General features: G+C 43.2%; 1 protein-coding gene across 1 annotated transcript in view; it reads right to left on the reverse strand.

The window, feature by feature from the left end:
* The window catches only part of TRIO (trio Rho guanine nucleotide exchange factor), a 237,590-nt gene that overhangs the window by 184,636 nt on the left and 32,690 nt on the right, over positions 1 to 20,264 (reverse strand). Inside the window, exons 6-7 of the mRNA XM_011951774.1 lie at positions 19,023 to 19,154; positions 6,540 to 6,770 (exon numbers count right to left, since the gene is read on the reverse strand). Of these exons, the coding sequence (XP_011807164.1) occupies positions 6,540 to 6,770; positions 19,023 to 19,154 (363 nt within the window). The remainder of the gene's footprint in view (positions 1 to 6,539; positions 6,771 to 19,022; positions 19,155 to 20,264) is intronic.

Here is a 20,264-nt window from a genome sequence, read left to right on the forward strand (position 1 = left end):
TTTTAGGAAAGCCCCTTCCCTGTGACTAAAACCACCACTCGAAGATTCTTTCTTCAGTATCATGTTGATTTTACTTTTTGCTTAGCTCCACAAGGTAAGCATCCTCCTCAGACACGGAGTGGTGACACAGTAAAAACACCAAGAGGTTCTCGGCGCTTCTGCCCAGCCACTTGACTTTTCCAAGGCTCGCTTTTATTACCTGGAAAATGAGTGGGCTCCAGCTCCAAATTCTGTTGTGTGTGTGACAACTTTTAAAAGTGAAATGAAACAGACACAGAATTCAACACACACCTGTGGGCTTCGAGGACCAGGGAAAGAGTGGGAACTTTTGAGGTCTAGCATTCACCATGGACTGACAATGAAGATGTTTTGGGTGAGGGGTGCGTGGGAGGGAGCCAGCCCTTTTCCCAGCCTTCGTCCTCTCACTGTTAAATCTGCAGCTCCTTCCCGGCTGTGGTTCCAGTGATGGCTGGATTCCAGTCCCCTCTCCTCTGTGCTCACTACTGCAGAAGGTAATTAGGAGCTGGTTCCAGACCCACCAGGAAGATCAGCAGGCGGCCTCTACTTGCGCCCAGTGGTTCCCAATCCAAAACCAAGTCTGTGTCTCTACTCAGCACTCTGTAATTCTAGCAGAGAACTCAGAGAAGATGGCAATCCTGTAGCCATTCTAATCAAGAGACACAATCGAAACTGCGAGTGTGGGAGTGTAAACAGAAGCAAGTGTTAAACAGCTAGGGCTATATGATTCTGAAGAGTGTAATCAGAAAACTCCCTCCTGACTCAACGAGCAGATGACAAGGGAGTTCAGGAACTCAAACTCCACTTAAAAGCTAGGTCTAGTGTAGGCGATGCTAAACCTAGAGCTTGTGAGTCAGGCTTCCTGCAGAGCTGGCTTTTGCAGGCTGAAGGAATAGGCTGGGACCCAAGGCAAATCTGTGAAATGACTTCTCTATAGACCTGGGATGTGCCGCTTTGCCTCTTAGACATATGCCAACTTCCCTCCTCCAGCTGGAATTCAGCATAAAAGACCCTCATTTTGCATTTAAATGACCAAAATCCTCATGAGAGATCTCACACTTTCAAAATTCCCATGCACTGAAATGATCACTTCCTTCCTTGGACACCCCCAGTTCCCTAATATCAAAGATTCCATTCCTTCAGGCAGATCTCCCAGATATAAGACCAACCCTCCCCCATTTTAGAATAAATGAAGCAACTTTTAACTACAAAGAATCTTTAATTAGCAAAATTGGGGAATTTCTTAAATTCTTTCAACTACTCATTCAGTCATCCAACAAATACTGACATCTGCTCTCCCAGACACTTGGGAAACACCACTGATGGCTGTCTCTGTGGTCCTCACATTCTTACTCTCCAAGACTTACTCGCCCATGACTTGCAGGGGCGTTGTATTAGTCTGTTCTCATGCTGCTAATAAAGACATACCCGAGACTAGGTCATTTACAAAGGAAAGATGTTTAATGGAGTCACAGTTCAGCATGGCTAGGGAAGCCTCACAATCATGGCAGAAGGCAAAGGAGAAGCAAAGGCACGTCTTACATGGCAGCAGGCAAGAGAGCTTGTGTAGGGGAACTCCCCTTTATAAAACCACCAGATTTTGCAAGATTTATTCACTATCACGAGAACAGTATGGGAAAGACCCGCCCCATCATTCAATTACCTCCCACTGGGTCCCTCCCATGACACGTGGGAATTATGGGAGCTACGATTCAAGATGAGATTTGGGCGGGGTCACAGCCAAACCATATCAGGCGTCCACATGGGAACCTAATCAGGTTCCTGGTCTTTAGGTTCACTCCTGCTATCCACCCTCCACTGCCTACAGCATCAAGTTAAAAGGCACAGAATAGGAGGTCCTTTGGGCTTTGAACTCCATGAGGTGAAATGGGTAAAGTTCAATAGGCCAGCTGTGAGCACGGAGACAGGAAAGACACATACACAGCAGTGAGCACCCACGAAGCACCAAGATGAGCTTGGTGCTGTTCAGACATCACACACAGTCCTGGCACCATGCACGACATTCGGTGCAAGTAAGCATGAGCTCCTTCAACAGGGGCCCAAAACCTTCATCGTGGGGGCCACGTTTTCTGTGCCTGGCCCCATGTCACCTTGCTAGCACCAGCGCCATCTCATACCTCCCCATCCACATTAAGCACCTGCTGCTCCTTGGATGGATCCTGCCTCTTCTGTCCTACTCTCGCTGGAATTCCCATTGCCCACTCCTCAATCTACCAACCTTCTCCTCATCCTTCAAACAGCTGCTCAAACTCCACCTGTTCCATGAAGATGTACCCAGTAGCCCTCAATATGATAGCTGCTACTTGCCCCTCTACTGTAGGACCTTTCATTTTTCCTTATGCATTAGACACTTGACGTTTGAGAATTCAGAAAAAGCTCTGAGGAACACCCAAATTTGCACAAATCACTGAAATGTAGATATGCCCCATCAAAATGTATATGCTGTAAGGCAATCAGACACCACAGAAGAGGTTGCAAGTTTTATTTACCCCTTACTCCTGATAGCACCTTGACAGGCAGGATTCAAATTTACGCCTTAGCAAATTATACTCCACAATAACCAAAGACACGAGTGTTGCAGATGAGCCTGGCACAGTCAAATTTATTAGACTACAAAACCATCTGCTAAAAACAATCTACTCTTATCAGATTATAAATTCCTTGAGTAAAGGAACTTGGACCCTGTCAACATATTTATCCCTGAAACTTTCAGAGCATCACACATTCAATTAAGGCGTTTTAGAAAGAGAAAAAAAAGAATAAAGTCTGGACAAGAAGAATTTAGAGTGGACTAGGTTTGCCTGATCGGTTTTTTAAGAATTTTATTTTAAAAATGGTCCAACATGGCCCTGAAGGGTCCTGCCAAGAGACACTTGCAAGGGGGTGGCACTCACACATGAAGAGCTATGGGGGAAATGGGGGCTCTGCAGAAGGCATCCCTGCTGAGGGGCTTCCTCTAGGGAACTCATCTGCCTTCAGGAAAGCAAACCTATGGGGCCACTCACTGCTCCTGACACGCTGGAGTAACTAAATCTCAACAATCCAAGAGGAGCCAGGCCAGCCAAACGGGTGAGGCAGAAAAACAAGTCTGATGGCATCCCCTTTGGACTACTTCTACCCATCTGAACAGGCAAAGCAAAAATAAGTTACCTTCTTAGAAAAAACTAAAGCATACTCTAAACTAGAAAACAGTGTGTGGCAGTAACACAGCTATTCACTCATTCATTCAACCAAACCTTTGCTGAGAGATACTCTGATACTAAACATAAGGCAATGGAGAGATGCATATTATTCGATCATTAGGAAATGTGATAAAGAATTTCCATTTTCTTTTTAAGTGAACAATGGCAAAGGCAGCCAGCATGTGCATCTGGGAAAGTCCTCAGCAGGTCTTCCCAACTCCCCACCCAGCTCTAAACTGGAAGCACGGTAAGTGTGTTACACACAGCAGCTTCAACCACCTCTCCTGCCATGCCCGACTACCATCCGAAATCCCTTCTACACAGAAGTTATGAATTGGCCTCTGCTTATTAAGAGGGGAAAAAATTAACCACAAAATCAAAATTAACTATGTTTTACAAACCAAACTCCCTCTGTCATCCTCCCCCATTTGGTTCCTCAGGGCCCACTAACAGATATATTTGTTCCTTCAAATACTTTTCAACAGACAAGCATTTACTCTTCTGGGGTGGCGTGCATAAAACTGTAATCATTCCATGCCTCGCCTATTGTTTAGTAATTTGCTCTTCCTTTTTCTCAATGTATTTACAGGTGCTTTTGCATCACCCAAAGCAATCAAATGAAAACCACTGTGGTGTCTCTAATAGGTTTACTATGTTCTCACGGATTTCGGTTTACAAATTTATCTTCTGCTGGTAACGTCCTTCTAAAGTACTACTATTTTTCTTTCATTTATTCCTGACTTGCCTCTCCTACTCTACACTTAATATGGCAAAAACTTCCCTATGTGTCATTAATTCCTTGAGTTTCAGAAACACAGTTTTGGTTTTGACATCCTATTGTCACAGTATTTGCTCTGATTAATCTTATCAGCCTCACTCTTTACCTCACAAGTCAAAGCCTACAGAGCAATTTCTTGTTCACATAACAAGTCCAAACCATTCCAGATCATTCATCAACAAAAATAATTACCTTCATGAACAGTATCTATTTTCTATGGAATGCTAACAGGACCACGTATGCATTATGTGTATTGCAAAAAAACACTTTCTCCTGCTGACATCCAAGCCAACATGCTGTTTGAGAGGGGGAAGAAAGCTAGCTTAAATTGGCCTCATAATTATCATAATTACCTTTCTACATGTTTGCTGTTTTCAAACTCAAGCACATTAAGTATTTGGCGCCAAATTAGATGGCCAGATTCAGCCTATTCCCAAGGGCTTCCTTACCTTGTGCTCTTTTCTAACCTAAGCATGAGGTTAGAGAAAAAAAGAGCCATGAGAAATGGGGTGCGGGGGGAAAGGAAGGGGTGTCCCTGCTGCTGCTCCCTCGGGTGAGTTAATGAGACCCTCTCTTGAGAAGTGCATCAGTCCACAGATGTGGAATTATGCTCGACCCAAAGGATACAAGGGATGTGGGGAAGCTTTCAACAGCTACATTTAAACTGCCAACATTTCATGGTTTGTAGAAGTTTTTGGACAATTCAAAAACACGATTATTCATGATTTCATTCCCACAATGTCTGTCCTCTCAATCCCTCTTCACCACTGGCTCCCTCTTCTTCTTTCCTGCACTGTATTCTTTCTCCAACAATTATCTTCTTGGACTAAAACAACATTGTTAAGAAGCATAAATAATAACAAAATGATCATTCCTGAAGTACTTTGTATATGTAACCTTCGGAGAACTCAAAAAATAAAATTAGAATCAAAGCATGGTGTATGAAAATTTAAAATTACAGGGCCATTCAGAGTCTTCTTTTTTTTTTCCTTTTGAGATGGAGTCTTGCTCTGTCGCCCAGGCTTAAGTGCAGTGGCATGATCTTGGCTCACTGCAACCTCCGCCTCCCAGGTTCAAGTGATTCTCCTGCTTCAGTCTCCTGAGTAACTGGGATTACAAGCATGAGCCAGCATGCCAGGCTTTTTTTTTGAGACGGAGTCTCACTCTGTCACCTAGGCTAGAGTGCAATGGTGCTATCTTGGCTCACTGCAACCTCTGCCTCCTAGGTTCAAGCGATTCTCCTGCCTCAGCCTTCCAAATAGCTGGGATTATAGGCATGTGCCACCAGACCAGGCTAATTTTTGTATTTTTAGTAGAGATGGGGTTTCACAATGTTGGGCAGGCTGGTCTCGAACTCCTGACCTCAGGTGATCCACCACCCTCAGCCTCCCAAAGTGCTGGGATTACAGGCATGAGTTACCTCACCTGGCCTAATTTTTATATTTTTAATACAGACAGGGTTTCGCCATGTTGGCCAGGTTGGTCTCAAACTCCTGGTGTCAAGTGATCTGCCCATCTCAGCCTCCCAAAGTGCTGGGATTACAGGCGTGAGCCACTGCACCTGGCCCATTCTGTGTCTTTTGAACTTACCAGACTCACGTGAAGTGAAGGATGATGACAATGACGGTGAATGACATACAGAGAATCTCATTCTCATCGGAACACAGGGCGACTCTCCAAATTCCCAGACCATTCAGCAGAAAGCTCACTCACCTTCACATGCCACTCAGGGAGACGGACACCTGAGACAGTGAGAGCGGCTCTACTGCAGGCTTATCACGGCAGCTCCCAGCCAACTTCCTGAGGCCATGGGCTGCCCTGCATTCTCCAGCATTCCTCCTCCCCAGAGGTGACACCTCATTCATTCCCTTGTCTTTCCCTCTATTTGGGGGCAAGGACATGGCTAATATCTTATTTATCCCTAAAGCTATGTCATATTTTACTCCCATAGCTTTAATCCTTAAAACTCTTATTCTATCATAAGGAAGCAAATCAATGGGGAACTGGACTTACTCTTACTTTTGTTTCTTTAAAACAAAAGAGATGTCAACGGCTTAGAAATGAGTAGTCATAAAAGTCTACTTTTCTTCAACGAGATAACTAATTATAATGCACCTGCTGTGCACCAGGGACTGCACTATCTACCAAGTGGGAAGTGAAGCATGACCACCTCACTGTTTAAGAAGTTGGAAAACACACAAGTGTAAACTAAATTGTAACAATACACTGCTGGGAGCACACCAGCATTATTGCCACAAATAAACATAAACGAGAATGATCTGTTTCTAGAAGAAAACTCAGACACTTCCCAGTGTAGGCCTCACATCCTCTCCTGGGGTCGGCGCACAGGAGCTACGGGCTGACAGCAGCCTGAACACGCGTTCTTAAGCCCAGTTTTCACTTACAGACGACAAGAAAGCTCCTCTGCTTATCTTCTAGTCATCACTCCTTAAACACAGATCTTCCCAATATGATGAGGTATTCAAACTCCACTCAATAAAAGCCATTTCCCACGCAGAAGGGCACGAGGCGAAACTGACCTGTTGAACGTCCTGCTGGAAAACACACAGCTGCAGCCTCTGATGGAGCCGGACCTTGCGGTGTTGCCAGATGTTCTCAAGCTGCCGCTGGTGGTGCAGCACCTCGTGGATGACATCCAGGACATGGTGCACGGCCTTGGAATAGTTGGCAGACGCCGTCAGGGAATCGGAGCTGCCAGGAGTCAAGGGCCGCTGGAGCTTGTCAAGGAGCGACTTCCCATCTTGGCTCACCTGCCCACAAAATACATGAGTGATTCTTCAAGATCTGAGGTCTGTGCCACAGATGTTGTCCTTGGATACGTGTGTGTACCTATAGGCACACATGTACATGTACACACATTACACACATACCCATTCACACCACAGTTTTACTCAGAGGCAGTTTTATATAGGATAAAATTTAAAACAATCCATGAGTTATCCAATGACATCACAAAGCCAAATGATGCAAAACACTAGGTGAAAATAAAAGAACATTAATTACAACAAAACACTGTAGTAGATACTACTCAATGAATAGGCATACTATTTGCCTTAAATGCCACAAATCAACTAACAGAAACTGCATTCCTGGGATATCTGCAAATTAAAATTTAAAAGTAATAATTTTATCTTGAGACATGTTAGAGAGAATACAACAGATCATCACAATGGAACAAAATTGTTCCTTAAAGCCTCAGTTAAAAAAAAAATCTAGTGCTAGCACTAGATTGCTAGTACTAGGCAAAGAATATGTACTTAAACTTTCTGACATAGCTGGAGAGCAATTTAACATCACAAAAGAAAATTTAAAATGCCATTCTATTTGACTCATTAACTTTAAAAAGTAGTTTTAATTAAAATGCCATCATTTAAAAAAAGATTTCAGCGCTATATTATGGCAATTTATTCTCAAACTACAATTAAATGAAAGCATTCAGGCTAATCAAAGAAATAAGAAAAGGTGACGGTGCAATTTAGAAAGAAAGCATTGTGTTTTTCCTATTTACGTGACTCATAAGACTTATGAGTAATTAATTATGCCAGATGTTCTTGGGGAAAAAAAAGTGACAATCAGACAACACAAAGTGTGTGTGATGCATAAGGTACCAGGTGTGGGATGCAGGTGTCTTAAGCAGGGCCTCTTCACATGATCCTTCTGCTTAGATACTTCTGAATCTAAAAGCCTCCTTGGGTTTCTAGTAAGAAGAGAAGCAGGCCAGGTGCAGTGGCTCACGCCTGTAATCCCAGCACTTTGGGAGGCCGAGGCGGGCGGATCATGAGGTCAAGTGATCGAGACCATCCTGGCCAACATGGTGAAACTCCTTCTCTACTAAAAATACAAAAATTAGCTGGGCATGGTGGTGGGCACCTGTAGTCCCAGCTACTCATGAGGCTGAGGCAGGAGAATGACTTGACCCCGGGAGGTGGAAGTTGCAGTGAGCCGAGATTGTACCACTGCACTCCAGCCTGGGCAACACAGTGAGACTCCATCTCCAAAAAAAAGAAGAGGAGCAAGTTTAGGGGCACTTTTAACAGACATAAGCCCAGTTTAGAAGAAGCCCTTAGAATAAAAAAGAGCACACAGGAAACAGGTAAATGGGAAAAGCTAAAACTGAGAGCCTTTACAACCAAAACCTGGTGGCACATGACCCTGCAGAATTTCCTAATCACTTCCTTTAATCCTCTTCTAACTGCAGTTGTGCCAGATTGTAACACATTTACTTTTCAATACCTGAATTTGAGACGTTGGAAGTGCTGATTATTCCTTACCAGGGTTTAAAATTCACTTAATACAGCCTTACAGCAAAACTTAAGAGGAAATAAGCTCAGCTGACATAACCAAAGATAACAAGGGAAAAACTAACCACATTAACTGCTGAATTAGTGTCAGTTAAAACAAAAATGGAAAATTTAAAGAGTCTTCTAAAGCAGGGTTCTCACTTGTGCCCAGAAGTCACTGAAATTGGTGTGGACATTGTTGATGTAATGGTTTTGAAGAGAGGAGGCACCAGGATTGATTTGGGCGGTGGATTCAGAGAAGCAGGGTACTCTGAAATGAGCAGGATATTAGCACATGGTGAAGAAATGTCCTGCTTTTTGTGATTATCTAAGCAAGGCTCTTTTTAACACACAAATACACGGTTTTTCTCTTTGCTCAGTGTTAACATCACTGATCTTTCCACAAATCCAACAACCATGTTAATCAAAGAAAGATAGTGTTTGGTTTTCTTTGGGACTTTACAGGAGCTGTTTTCCCTTTCAAAATATCACATGACCACAATAAACCCATTCTCAATACTTGCATCACCAAATGGCCACATGACCAGGCTACTTTAGTTGCTATATTCACAATGGTTTTATATACATGACCAGCATCTGAATATCTAATTTTTTCACCTACAATAGATGCATTTAGGCATTTATAGACTGAAAAACATTTTATCATAAATCACCTTTCTTTTGTCTCCAACTTACATTGTAGCATGTAATTTTTATATACACATACAAATTATACGCAAATGTAAAGTATGTATGCATTTTATTCCAGGATCATAAAGCAGGTGCCATAAAATTTGTGTGATATAATTAGAGTGCTGCATCTCTCAGAACTGAGAGCTACTGCTCCAAGTCATACATTTCACATTGTGTCAACCTTGAAAAGAATTCCTTACAAATGTTTCCTCTACATTTTACTCCTCGCGATACTGTCGGAAAATGTACACCAGAACATATGATTTGGTGAACTGTGCCAGAAACTAACAGCTGTTCACCAAAATCCACTTGCCTCTCCCGGATAGCCAAACCCCTACAGTCAGAAACAGCAACACTCCAGCTATAATGCCACATTTCCCAGCCTTGCTTACATATGAGTGGCCAATATACAAAAGTAAAAAATGTTGAATGGGAATTCTAGGAAAGCTGTGTAGGGGCTAAGCTGGCAGGTACGCTCATTCCCCTTGTCCCTTCCTCCTCCTTGCTGCCAAGAACTTGAATGAGATGGCTGGAGCTCCAGCAGTTACCGATGACTCTGAGGCAATCTTAAAAACAGTAGCCTACCTGTTAAAAAAGGCAACACAGGAAGACAGAAGGCTCCAGAGATCCTCTTACTAATAGAGCTACCACACTAGTCCTGGAATGACAGCCTTTGGATTTCTTTTACATGGAGAGAAAGCCAATTTCTATCTTAAGCCATTGTTTTGCAACGTAAACCACCAAATGCAAAAGGACAGGATGAGTTCCCAGCCCTCACCAAGTTTCCAAAACGCATCCCTGTGACACCATTAATACTCTTCAACTGAGAATGGAGTACTCTGAGCAACAATATTCCATGGAATCTTTCTTTCCTCGAGTGTCTCTGCAGCTGTTGAACAGATCGCCACGCCAGAGATCGTGACGGGATTTCGAAGGACATACTTGCCCATGGCGGTGGAGGGCAGTGGAAGATGTCTATCCACAAATACCTTAACATACAACAACTCATCAGGCAAAGCTCCACCTTCTGAGAACTCACAAGCGGGGATGAAAGTGTCTGTTGGTCCCACCACTGGTACTGTCATTTGTTGGTAGTGACAGTTGCAGTAAAGACCCTGGGCGAGAAAACACCTCTTGTACCCATTAAAACCAGACAGCACAGAACTCCATGTTTTAAAAAATAGCATTTCTCCAATAAACCTTTCCAAATATGATTCTATATTATCTCAGTACAGGTTTTGCAGACTTGGCAATTAAAAAGTACTATTTAAGCACATAAAGGACGGCATATACAGTTTCGCTTTTGGCAAAATGTCTTAGTCTTTGTAATTACAGTAATATGTGGAAAAATATGCTACAATTTTATGAAGACTGTTCTTTTGTACAGAGATAATAATTTTTAAATGGTACAGAATGACCAGGAGAAAATTAATGAAAGAAGAGACTGCATAGAGCAGACAAAAAATTCACATAAAATGTTAAGTGCTAAAACAAGTAACGTAAGTTTATGGCATGTGGGGTAGTTCTACAGTTTCTTAACTACAGAACCAGGCGAGTGAATTTACTTCAGTTATACATTTTGTTTAAAACTCTGTTTTTAGCTTCCAAGCACTAAAACTCTGAGCCACAAAGAGACAACAGCTGTAAAAAGAAAATCAACCTTATCAAATAGCAGGACTTTCCTATAATAATTTTTTAACCAATCAGATCAGCTCATTTTTCAGTCGGCTCTTTGTTTTTCTTGGAATACACAGCTGGGGAACTTGAAGGGCAATCAAAGTTACATGTTACAAAGATTAACATTTTATAAAGAGAGAAACTAAAATGCTCTGATAACCAAATGAGTTCAGAAAAATGCAAGTACTAACTAAAGCAGAAAAAGTAATTAAAGGTAAGTTTAAAATTTTACCATATCAAAGGTATGTTTGTTTCTAATATTTAAAAACAAGTGTAACTGTGTATAAACAATGGCCTGGTTCTTGAATATTTACTGTTCATCAGACTGCACATAGACTTGTAACTTGGATTTCTGCATGTCACCCTTAAAAAGAGCCACAAAACTTCAGAGATTTGCCTATTCTTGCTTCTGGTACTGGGATCTCTACATTTCCTGTAAAATCAGATGAGGGCTGAGCGTTTCCGGCAGGAATGTTCTTCACCTGCACAAGGGATGAACGTGGCTCTGACCTAAGGAAAGACAGCAGCATCCAGACATTCTTGCTTACCACTGCAAAAGCAACAACTGCCCAAAGACCAAATGAAGAAGAGTGACAGGCATTTAATTAAGTCCAAACGCAGTGTTTTAGATCTAAAATGTGCTAGAAAATGGCATTCCCAAGATACAACAAAAATAGGCAAAATACACCAAGACATTTAGCCTGTAATAAAGAAAAAGTGTTCCTTCAAAACTTTTATGAAATGAATTGCACTATTTCTGCTGACTCAAAGCCAACACTGTTTTAATTCTTTTTCAGGCTTAGCTCACCACGGCCTGCAGAGCACAGACCTCCACAGGAAGCCTGGGAATGATTTCACTCTCCTCTCCAACTCTTGCTGAACTTATTCTCATATCAAGGTTCTAATGAAGCAGAAAAGAATGAAAAGGGGTCAGCAGGTGACTACCCAGCTTATTCTGCAGCAATAGTTGACACTCCTTGGCCAAATAGTTGAACTCTTCTGAGTAAGGAGGTTCCGATCTGTCTTCAGATGGCTACGTAAGATGCTCCTGCCAACAGTGCAGGTCAATTACCTCCTGAAAGGGCATGTGTTCCCAACGACAGATACTTTCCCATGCTTCAGGGAGAACACAGAGAAAGTTGGGTCCTTTTCCAGGCAAAGTTCTTACAGGATGGACCTCCAAACGCTGATTTCTATTTCTTTCAGCTATTCAGTTTCTTATTCAAAACCAGATCAGTTTACCTTGGTCTGACTCTCTGACACCTGTAAACCTGGGATTATTGGAAAGGAAAAACCAAAATAAGACCACAACAGGAAACGGCTGGAGCAGCCCAGTTGGCGTGAGTCAGGTACATGTGCCTCACATGCATGTTCCACAGACTGCACCTGGGCTCTACTTTTGTTGCTTTTATATCTCAAGTGCTTGCAAGGCCTCAAGCTGAGTTTGGGGTGAGAAGAAGATAGCTGTTGTACGGGCTGGTGGCTCTGATACTATGGCAGATGCTGACTACAGCACTGCGTTGTCACTACAGCAACACTGCGATCTTTAATGAGGCTTTATACAACTGTGACAGAAGTGACGGCTGGGCGCGGTGGCTCATGCTTGTAATCTCAGTACTTTGGGAGGCTGAGGTGGGCAGATCACTTGAAGTCAGGAGTTCAAGACCAGCCTGGCCAACACGGTGAAACCCTGTCTCTACTAAAAATACAAAAATTAGCCAGGCCTCGTGGCACATGCCTGTAATCCCAGCTGCTCGGGAGGCTGAGGCACAAGAATCGCTTAACCCAGGAGGCAGAGGTTGCAGTGAGCTGAAATCTCACCATTGCATTCCAGCCTGGGCAAGAGAGCAAGACTCCACTCCACAAAAAAAGAAGTGGCTCTACTGCAAGGGAACTGAGCTTCCACACATATCACAGAGAGTTAGTTTTTTGGTTTTAAGGAGTTTCCTATCCAGGTGACTCATTTTACTGTGTGTTTTTGTCTTTGCTAATAACCCCAACCCTGCCATCACCCATTGATACAGTGACTTTAAAGAGGAGCTCAACCAGCTTTGCACGCAGCAAATCATTCATTCCCATGAGGCCTTGCTGAGGCGCACAATGAGTTGGCACATTTGTTAAACTGAGAAATGGATGCAGAAACTAAGCCCTGAAGTCACATGAGATCAAGCAAGCCAATGCTCCATGGCACTTTGCCTTGCTTGTGCTCCGTGGCTGCAGCAGTGGCCCTTTGGTGGATGCGTGGCTGTTTATTATGCAGTCTCACCTTGCAATCCAAACACCTAGCATTGAGGCTCGTGAGGCAACACAGGCACACTGAGATGAAAATCATTTTTATAAATTTAGCTTGTTGAAAAACTAGTAGCTGAGTTGGCTTACTTAAAATGTTAAAAATGACTACAACTTATCTCCAACGTTTACACTGCTTCACTCTCTTGTGATCAACTGTAGCCAACAAGATTAGCTCAGACCTGGCAAGCTGAAGCAAGTGAGTGTTCAGAAGGCCCAGGTGCGTCCCTGTTGCTAAAGCACAAACAGGAGTGACATGGGCAGGTCTAATTAAAGCAAAGCAGAGCAGGTGCTTGCGTCTTGGAAAAAAAATGCTGGGAAACTTTCCCAAAGCAAATTTATATGATCAGAGACTAGAAACTATAAACACTGTTCGAAGAAAAAAATTGTAGAGAAAATGAAGGGAGGAGAAGAAAGGGAATAAGAGAAGAGAGAGGCAAGGAAAAGGAAATAAGAAAAGCAAAGCAAGCCCTGCTTAAAAGGACTCCTACCCCACATGACACGGCATCCAGCTCGATGTCTAGCACTTAGCAGGTGCTCCGTATCTGTGAGATGGACGCCTCCTCAGCAGACCCCCAGCTCTTCAGAGCAAGCTCAGGAGTGCTGCTCAGCATGTGATCTGTGTACCATCAGCATCAGTCACTGCAGCACTAGAGAAGGCCTCTGAAAATGGAGAATCACTATCTCTGGGGTAGAGTACTGCTGCATTTTAAACCAAGACACTCAAGTCTGCAAACTACTGATTTAGGAACATAAAATAAAAATCACTTAAAAAACAAAAGCAGTCCTTCCCTTTGCATCTTCTTGACACCTTCCCTCTTGGCATGAAGAAACTGAGGAAGTGAGGGGTGGAGGTGCCAACAGAGGTGTCACTGCACCAGGTTAAGTGAGTGGGTGGTAGGGGTTGGAGGTGGAGAACCCAGACAGAATGGTTGGGAAATGGAGCAAATTAAGGACATTAAGGACAATAGAAGCCAGGTTTCTTGCTGCCTGAGAATAGTAATAAACTTAGAAAGGGAAAGGATGGAAAGAACCCTGAGGTACTGGATTCGAAATGTGCAAACACATGTATTTTTAATACAGACAGATACATCAGTAATTTTATATAGACGTGTATGTGCATGCGTGGATGGGTGGGTGGGTGGATAAGTGATTAGATAGATAGATAAATGAATGAGTGGTTGGGTAACTGGGTGGTTGGATGGATGGTTGGGTGATGGGGTGGACAGACGGACAGTTGGGTGACTGGGTGTATGGATAGGTGGTTGGGTGATTGGGTAGATGGACAGATGGACTAGACAGATGTGGATGGGTGGTTGGGTGACTGGGTGAACGGATGGGCAATTGAGTGATACAGCAGATGGATGAATATGGGTAGATTGATGAATGTAGGTGGGTGGGTGGATGGATGGATGGATAGATGGATGGATGGACGGATGGATGGACGGGTGGATGGATGGGTGGATGGATGGATGGGTGATTGGGTGGTTGGATAGATGGATGGGTGGATGGATGGGTGGTTGGGTGGTTGGATAGATGAATGGATGGGTAATTGGATGGATGGATGGATGGATGGATGGATGGATGGATGGATGGATGGATGGGTGGTTGGGTGATCAGGAGGATGGATGATGGATGGATGACGAATGGGCAGTTGGGTGGATGGTTCGGTGATTGGCTGGATGAATGCATGCACTAATGAATGAATGATTGGATAAATGGACAGATGAATGGGTGGTTGGGTGATTAGGTGGATGGATGGATAAATGGATGGGGGTTGAGAGGGTGGATGGATGGAGGGATGGATGGGTGGTTAGGTAATTGGTTGGATGGGAGAATGAATGGGTGATTGGATAAATGGAGGGATGGATGGTTGGATGGAAGAATGGATGGGTGACTGAATGGATGGACGGATGGACAGAAGAATGGGTGGTTGGGTGTGTGGATGGATGGATGGATGGAAGGATGGATATAGGTGGATGAATGGATGGGCAGCTGGGTGACTGGGTAGACAGGTGGGTGGTTGGGTGGATGAACAATGGGTGGTTAGGTGGATAGATGGATGCACAGATAGATGAATGGATGGCATTCATATGTTTCCTAACTCTGTCTGCTAAGAGGGCCCAGAAGTAGTGACACCTCACAAACAAACAAAACTCTGAGAACCCAGGTCTTTAAAATTCTAAAGACCATACAATACTATAAGGAACCACCCCACTTAGTGAGACGAGTGATCCCAGGGTAGGCAGGGAAAGTACAAAATAGCCAGGACCAAGTGCTCAAAGGACAATAAGGATGATCAAAAAGACACAGAAAAAAGCTCCTGCTGGCCAAGTCTAAACAATTTAGGAATCAAAACAGAGTATCAAATTATAACCGACTGATATAGGAAGATTTCATAAATTCATACTGATAGAAACAAACAAGAGAGAAAGGAAATACAGCCCATTCTTATGGTAGAAAGCCACCTAATAAATAGAGAAGGAATAATGGAAATAGGTGATCACCATCATAGTGGTAGCTGCTATGGGCAGAAATCCTCAGTGGAAACTGTGGCTGTGAGAAGTCTGATGAGGAACAGAGACCGGTATTCTATTAGAGTAGCTGCCCACAAAATGTGCAGCAAAGACTAATTTTTTTTTTTTTTTTTTTTTTTTTAGTTTTTAAAAGATGGTAGTTTATAGTTTCTTCCCCTCTTTTTCTTCTCTTCATCCAAACCTTGGAAAAGTAACATTGTTCAGGCCTGCTTTTTTTCACCTTTTTTTTTTTTTTTGAGTTGGAGTCTCGCTCTGTTGCTCAGGCTGGAGTGCAGTGGTGTGATCTCGGCTCACTACAACCTCCGCCTCCTGGGTTCAACCGATCCTCGTGCCTCAGCCTCCTGAGTAGCTGGGATTACAGGCACGCACGACCACACCCAGCTATTGTTTTTGTTTTTTTTTTTAGAAGAGATGGGGTTTCACCATGTTGGCCAGGATAGTCTTTGGTGACTGTGCATTGGAGAAACCCTGCAGACACCAATCTGACCAAGTGGCCAAGATGAACACTACTCATAGCTGGAGAGGTCAGTATCCTGTGTCCACTGCGATGACACCCAGAGAAGGACATGCACTGCCAAAAAGGCACAGCCTGAGTCAGCTCACGAGAACTGGGGGCAACCAGAAATAGAGGGCCATCTAAAGAATGAAAGGCCGGTACTCTTTAAGTATGTCAAAGACACAAAGGCAGAGAAAGACTAAAGAATGTTCCATTTTAAAGGAGACGGATTGGTAAGACATGGTGATTAAATGTAGTGCACATTGCTGGACAGTGTCCGAGACCAGGAAAGAGAAAGGGGCATCGTTGGAATACTTGGGGAAATAGGATCAGGGTCTGTGGATAGGATGGTCACGTTGTATCAATGGTGCTTTGCTGACTGGCGAGAGAAGTAGTGGGGAGAGAGGGTGGAGCAATGTGGCAAAATTCTAAAAACTTGGAAAATCTGGGTGGAGGCAATGTAGGAGTTCTCTGTGCTATTCTACCACTTTCCTGTAGCCCTGAAACTATTTCAAAATGTAAATAATTTAAGAGGCAAAATAATTCATTCTGTTCTACTGAAAATCCTTTCAGTTCATCCAGTTCAAATTACTGTCTCCTTGAGTTTATAGCTCAGTTGCAAACATGTTCTTAGGCTAAAATTCCATTTAAGATCTCAGTTTGAGAGGCTGTTTACTTCCTGTCAAATTATTTTGAGATACTAGTACCAATGTAAATCAAATAAAACTACACCACAGGTAAATATAAGTTCCTGTGTCAAGATGCCCCATTTTTATAGAATGCACTGGTAACAATTAGGAGATGCTGTACTGAAAGAAAACTGCCAAGAGCAACAAGCAAACTGAAAGAGCCAGCTTGGCTGGAGGATGACCCTGGCTGGGTCAAAGTGATTCTGATTTAAGTTATGCACAAAGACTGCATTCCCAGGGCCTGCCAATCATCTTGTGAATGAAGGCTATTCAATCCCATCTTGGTCTAGCAAGGGCAAGGGCATGCAGACAGCTGGCTGCAAGCCCACCACTGCATTCAAAGAACAGCTCCAAAGCAAGAGATTCATATAAGCAGATGAGTGAGGGCCTCATTACACGTGTGAGTAACAGGGTCATTTGCTTTCTGTGTTATAGGTCAAAATTAGGCAATGCATAGAGATGGCACATCAGGGGAAAGAACTTGATGGTTTTTAGAAGTGACATAATCCTCATGAGCCAATGTGATTAAAAAAATTATAAACGTGTTCAGTTTTCAGTTTTACTACACGAAAAGGCTATCACTTATTTAAATAGTTTCAAACAGACTAGGCAACCAAATTAGTTAAGAAACATTTGTGCAAAACTAAGAAAAAATACAGAGTTGGCTTTTTAAATTCCATAGGCAACAAGAAATGCTGCTTGAAAAAAACTGAATCTTACTAGGCAAAGGTGGCTAGAGAAACAAACAAATATCAACTGCGACGGGAAAGAGAAGACCTGCCCAGATTCTGAAGCAAATATACAGTTAGATATCACATGGTATCAGGGACACATTTTGAGAAACAAATCACTAGGCAATTTTGTCCTTATGTGAACATCACAATGTGGACTTTCACAAAGCTAGACGATGCAGCCTACTGCACACCCAGGCTATCTGGAGCAGCCCACTGCTCTAGGCTACAAACCTGTACAGCATGTTACTGTACTGAATACTGTCAGCAACTGTACTGCAATGCTAAGTATGTCTGTGTCTAAACATAGAAAAAGTACAGTAAAATACAGTATTATAATCTTACAGGACCACTGCCTTATTTGCAGTCCATCATTGACCAAAACATCTTTATGAGATACAAAACTGTAGCAGCAAATCACGCGTCCATTTAATTTGCTCATGGACACTAGGACATCAACAGAGCTAGGCCCAAGGACATGAGAGTGACAGTTGGGCAGTGAAGCACAACAGGAAATGTCAGAATGAAATGCAAATAGCCAGTTTCTTCCCAACAACTTTGACAAGTTTGGATGTGTTTGGATCAAGATTTAGATTTAAACACAGACAGCATTTACTAAACATCTCCACTGCCCAGCAGTCTTTCAGGTGCTTTGAAACTCTCACAGAAGTCTTACGATAATCTTTCATATTAACACAGAACATTGTAGATACAGATGCTTCTTAGGGAGAAAACCTTGCAGAAAAGTAAGCACACACAATTCCTCTCTATGCCCCTCGCCTTCACCTCCGGGAACGTAACTATTATCACAAAGGCAGGATGGTCTCAAGGGCCAGATAAACAAGGTATGGGCAAGGGTGGTACTCGTCAACCCATCTAAAGTTGCGTCATCAAGCAGCTACCACGTGGTCTGGCACAGAGGCGGCAGAGGGTGGTGACTGAGAACATGGAGCCTGCCTGCCTGGGCTCATACCCTGTTCCACCAGCTGCTGACCTGGCACAGTCATTTATCTCCATGACTCATTTTCTTCATTTGTAACAGCAGGGACAGATACAGTATGTGAGCATTAAGTCAGTCGTTACATAAAGTCCTTACAACACAGTCTGGCATAGAAGGTGGCAGAAAATAAAACAGGGATTCATTAAGTAAATAATGTAATATATCCTAAAGTAATAAAGAAAATCCTACACTTAGAGTTCTTAAAATAGACAGATGTGTACCTTGCAATCCAGACCATCTTCTCTAAAAGGTTTTATTCGGGAAGATTAAACTGAGTTTGACTAGACCGAAGAGCACACAAAATATTTCTTAATACATGTAGCACATTTCTTAAATACATGTAGAAAAAAAGACTAGGCTTTTCTTGACTGTAGCAGATGAGCATATAAGTGTGCTGTTGGAAAGGCTCCTGCCTGCACACCATTCTGGTCCCCTAGCACCCCACCCCACCCCACACACAGGGTTCAAATGCTAAACAATTAAACTGCAGTCTAACTCGAAATCTATAAGCTTTTTCTGGGCTACCTAAAACTTTTTTTTTTTCTAGCTTCTGGTGTACTATAATGCAAAAATGATGTTGCCTTGCAATGTAAGTAAACTGACCACTTACCTCAGAGTAAGCAAGAGTGATATGTTCATATATTCCCTGGTGGTGATGAATGGCATCTTCTAGGTCCTGCAGCTCTGAGGGAAGGTCTACCTCACCGCAAGCTTTACACCACGAATCCACGTTGCTCATATACTTGGAAGGTTAAAAAAAAGATTATTTCTATCAATGACAAATTATATTGAAAAGTGGACATTTTTTAACATGGTTTTGAAAATTAGGGGAGTTCACGGAGATCCTAAGAATGTAACATGGTTGACTCTCCACCTCAAATGGCATCCTCAACTCACATGAGACTCCTGGACTCCATTCCCAGAGCGGGTTTCAGCAGGACTGGGGCGAGTCCCAGGAATCCGCATTTCAGATGAATGCCTCAACTGACTGCTGCCCAGGTCTGGGTGTGCCCCTGGAATAATGCAACCCTGTTTTGGGCTTTCTGGTAAATTTTCCCAATCCACCTTTGAATCCACGTTTCTAACTGCCCTGTACTCCTAGCAAGGGAGGACAGAAAGATGACTCTCCCACGTGCCCCTTAACTAGGGTTCAACAGCAGGATGCTCCTTTTCCTTGCAGCTACGTGTCAGCCTTACTCCTTTCCTTTTACACTGAGATGTAATGAAAAAGTTCCAGATATCTAAAAATCATTTATCAGAAATAAGGAAAAGCAGCCAGTCCATTCCGCTACTGTTTCAAAAGGAAATTGACACCGGAATTAAAAGGAGACCAAGAAAAAAGGGCCTGAACTTCTCTGTGAATCTTAGGAAAGGCTTAAGGAGGCAGAGGCCTCATTCCCATCCTTCCCAATTTGCACGGAAATGAGAAAAGCCTGAGCCATGCGAACAGCCCTGTGGCTGCCATCCCAATCCTGGCTCAATCTCCTCCACTGCCACCCTCCACCTCCAGGATCATCGACAGTCCTGCGGCTGCCATCCCAATCCTGGCTCAATCTCCTCCACTGCCACCCATCTTCGGGAGGATCAACGGTCCTGCGGCTGCCATCCCAATCCTGGCTCAATCTCCTCCACTGCCACCCATCTTCGGGATGCATCAATGGCTGAGAAATCACTGCCAAATTTCCTAGGGAGATCCTATCAAAGTCCATCACAGTTAAGAGTGAAAGGCAAGTGCAGAAGGCCCAGTTAAAAGAGCTAATTCAATCACACCAAACAGACATCAACACATTTCCCTTGGTTTTAATCTCTTTACTCCTGTTCCTCACACATCTATTTACTTAGCAGGGAATGC

Source organism: Colobus angolensis, unplaced genomic scaffold (genome assembly GCF_000951035.1).
Source record: "Colobus angolensis palliatus isolate OR3802 unplaced genomic scaffold, Cang.pa_1.0 Scaffold327, whole genome shotgun sequence".
Lineage (NCBI taxonomy): Eukaryota > Metazoa > Chordata > Mammalia > Primates > Cercopithecidae > Colobus > Colobus angolensis.